This window comes from Onychostruthus taczanowskii, unplaced genomic scaffold (genome assembly GCF_017590055.1).
Source record: "Onychostruthus taczanowskii isolate IOZ18803 unplaced genomic scaffold, ASM1759005v1 scaffold1178, whole genome shotgun sequence".
NCBI classification, from domain to species: domain Eukaryota; kingdom Metazoa; phylum Chordata; class Aves; order Passeriformes; family Passeridae; genus Onychostruthus; species Onychostruthus taczanowskii.
Window position 1 is genome coordinate 1 of NW_024498327.1, and position 3,209 is coordinate 3,209.

At 50.9% G+C, this 3,209-nt stretch overlaps 1 protein-coding gene across 1 annotated transcript; it reads left to right on the top strand.

Moving 5' to 3' along the window:
* The first annotated feature begins 168 nt into the window (after nt 1–168).
* On the top strand, nt 169–1,101 carry LOC121348298 (olfactory receptor 14C36-like). Its single transcript, XM_041427637.1, has one exon. It carries the CDS (start codon nt 169–171, stop codon nt 1,099–1,101), a length of 933 nt encoding a protein of 310 aa, XP_041283571.1.
* The last annotated feature ends 2,108 nt before the right edge of the window (nt 1,102–3,209 follow it).

Genomic DNA, 3,209 nt, shown 5'->3' on the forward strand with positions numbered 1-3,209 from the left:
GAGCTCCAGGCATGGGGCTGAAGGAACAGCTCTAAGAAAAGGAAAACTGGGAGGCACAGAGAAGCAGGGGCAGGGCTGGGAGAAAGGGCTTGGACATTGCTCAGCAAAGTCAGCCCTGACTTGTGACTGTCTCTTCCTTGAGCAGGACTCCATGGGCAGAGCGAAGAAATGTCCAACAGCAGCTCCATCAGGCACTTCCTCCTGCTGGCATTGGCAGACACGCGGCAGCTGCAGCTCCTGCACTTCTGCCTCTTGCTGGGCATCTCCCTGGCTGCCCTCCTGGGCAACGGCCTCATCATCAGCGCCGTAGCCTGCGGCCAGCACCTGCACACGCCCATGTTCTTCTTCCTGCTCAACCTGGCCCTCAGCGCCCTGGGCTCCATCTGCACCACTGTCCCCAAAGCCATGCACAGTTCGCTCTGGGACACCCCCACCATCTCCTACACAGGATGTGCTGCACAGGTATTTCTGGTTTTCTTCTTTCTTGGATCAGAATATTTCCTCCTGACCATCATGTGTTACGACCGCTACGTGTCCATCTGCAAACCCCTGCACTACGGGACCCTCCTGGGCAGCAGAGCTTGTGCCCACATGGCAGCAGCTGCCTGGGCCAGTGCCTTTCTCAATGCTCTCATGCACACAGCCAATACATTTTCCCTGCCCCTGTGCCATGGTAATGCCCTGGGCCAGTTCTTCTGTGAAATCCCACAAATCATCAGGCTCTCCTGCTCCAAATCCTATCTCAGGGAAGTTTGGCTTCTTGCTGTTACTGCCTGTTTGGTATTTGGCTGTTTTGTGTTCATTGTTTTCTCCTATGTGCAGATCTTCAGGGCTGTGCTGAGGATCCCCTCTGAGCAGGGACGGCACAAAGCCTTTTCCACCTGCCTCCCTCACCTGGTCGTGGTCTCTCTGTTTGTCAGCACTGTTATCTTTGCTCACCTAAAGCCTCCCTCCATCTCATCCCCATCCCTGGATCTGTCAGTCTCTGTTTTGTACTCAGTGGTGGCTCCAGCCCTGAACCCCCTCATCTACAGCCTGAGGAACCAGGAGCTCAAGGATGCCATAAGGAAAATGATGACCCTATCTTTTCAGAAACAATAAATCCTCTTTTTTCTGCTCAGACCCTCCAGAATGTAACTCATTACAATCCTGGCCTTTTCCCCCCTATTTGTCCATTTTTTTATTAGGACCTTTTCTTAATATTCTTCTAGTGTTATAGTGTTTTTTACAAAATACTGTATTACTACTCTGAGCATTTTTACATGAACATGTACTTTTCTTTTGCAACACAAAGAATATCAGGAGGCTTGTTCCCTGTTCATTTGAATAAAAACAAGTGGTTTCCCTGGCTTGTGTGTCCAAGGCATTTCCTCAGCCCTTCTCTGGCTCTGCAGGGGCAGTGCCTGTGAGCAGAGGGGGAGGGAAGAGGCTCCCAGCACAGCAGCACAGCCAGGGACAATGGCCGTGCCTCTTTCCACATCTGCTCCTCCCAGCTCCACACTCCCCTTCCCAGCCCTGCTGTGGCTGCGAGGCCGGAGGGCTCTGGCAGCTTGGTCACTGTCCTGCTGCGTGTCCGTGCTGTGCCCTCAGGCAGGGACAGGCCATGGGCACTGCTGGGACACAGCTGGGCTCCAGCACAGCAGCTCCACCAGCAAAGGGCATCTCCTGAGCGCAGGGCAGCAAGGCTTTGCTCCCCTCCAGAGTCACTCTCAGGACTCTCAAGAGGCTCCTTCTGTTCCTTGTTCTCCCAGGGCTCAGAGGGATGAGAAAAGAATGGAACCTTGTCCCCACGAGTCCCCACAGTGTCAGAATGGGCTCCATGGTTCCATGAGGCCCCACAGTGTCACAATGGCCCCTTGGTTCCATGGAGCCCCACAGGGTCACCATGGTCCTCTGGTTACAGGAGGCCTTGCAGTGTCACAAGGGTCCCTTGGTTCTGTGGAGCCCACAGGGTCAGTTTTGCCAGTGGGCACGGTCAGCACCAAGGACACAGACACCAGCTGAAGGAATTGTGTCATTTATATTAGGTAAAGCTGCAAAAAATTACAAAAGGAGAAGCTCAGCAAAACACACAATCATTAGAAAATAATCACAAATGAAGCAGCTCAGCAATGCACCCAACCATCCCCACCAAAGATTGCAGCAGTGATTAAGAAAGATCCAGCCCCAGTTCCCCTCAGGCTTTACCATCCCCCAGATCCACACAGCAGCTGGGGGAAGCTGTCACAGCCAAGGGCTGCAGAGCCACTCCTGGACACTGGGAATTCCTGCAGCTGCCTCCAGCCACAGGTGAGGCTCCAGCCCTGCTGTGAGAGGGCCCAGCTCTGACAGTGCTGAATGAACAAACTGACAGCACTTCTAGTGCAGGAACATCTGCTTTCATCCTCCTCTTGAGGTCCATCCAAAGGGTGGCCAAAAACTGCGAAAAAACCAAGGGAGGTGACTTTGATCCGACAGCCCCAAACAAGGCCAGATGGGGCCTTGTCTGGATCTTTAAATACTGAAAGGTAAATCCACATTTCACCAATGAACACATACAGAGATCATATTTCTAATAATAATCCATTAATGAGTAGATACAAAGATAACCATTCATTGGAAGGTTCATCTAGAGGTCAGCTTTAGCTCAGGGCCTGTTGTTCAGGCCTCAGTCAGGGCCTGGTGTTGAGGACTCAGGACTTCAATTGGTCCTTTAACCTGCAGATGAACGACAACCATCATAACAATTCTTTCAATAACTCAGTTTGGATTTAGGAATTAGGCATAAAGGCATGGCCTCTTGTTCTTCAATTAAGTGCTGTTCAAGTTCATTACTCAGAGCTATAACTTGCATTCCTTTTAAAACAGGCCTAATTAGTTGCTATTCTCTATTCTTTATCAAATACCCCTTTTTTTCTTGAGACTGTGTCTCTTTTTATACAAGTCTCAGTACTCCATTTCCAGCAGAAGGTGTCACAACAACTCTAACATGGAATAGTAACACACCAAGTGCTCACACTGCAATGATGACAGACACTGCTGCAAATGCATTTCACAGCAGCCTCCAATTTGGCAGCCATGAAGCCAATCCCACCAAGAAAAAAATTTCTTCTTGCTGCCACTCTTCTACTGCCTTTTCTGTCAAGGCGATTCCTGACCCTTGGCCTTCAAACCCAGCACTGATAGCAGTGCAACATTCCTGTCCCATGAGAGCCCAGGTTCCTCCCTGG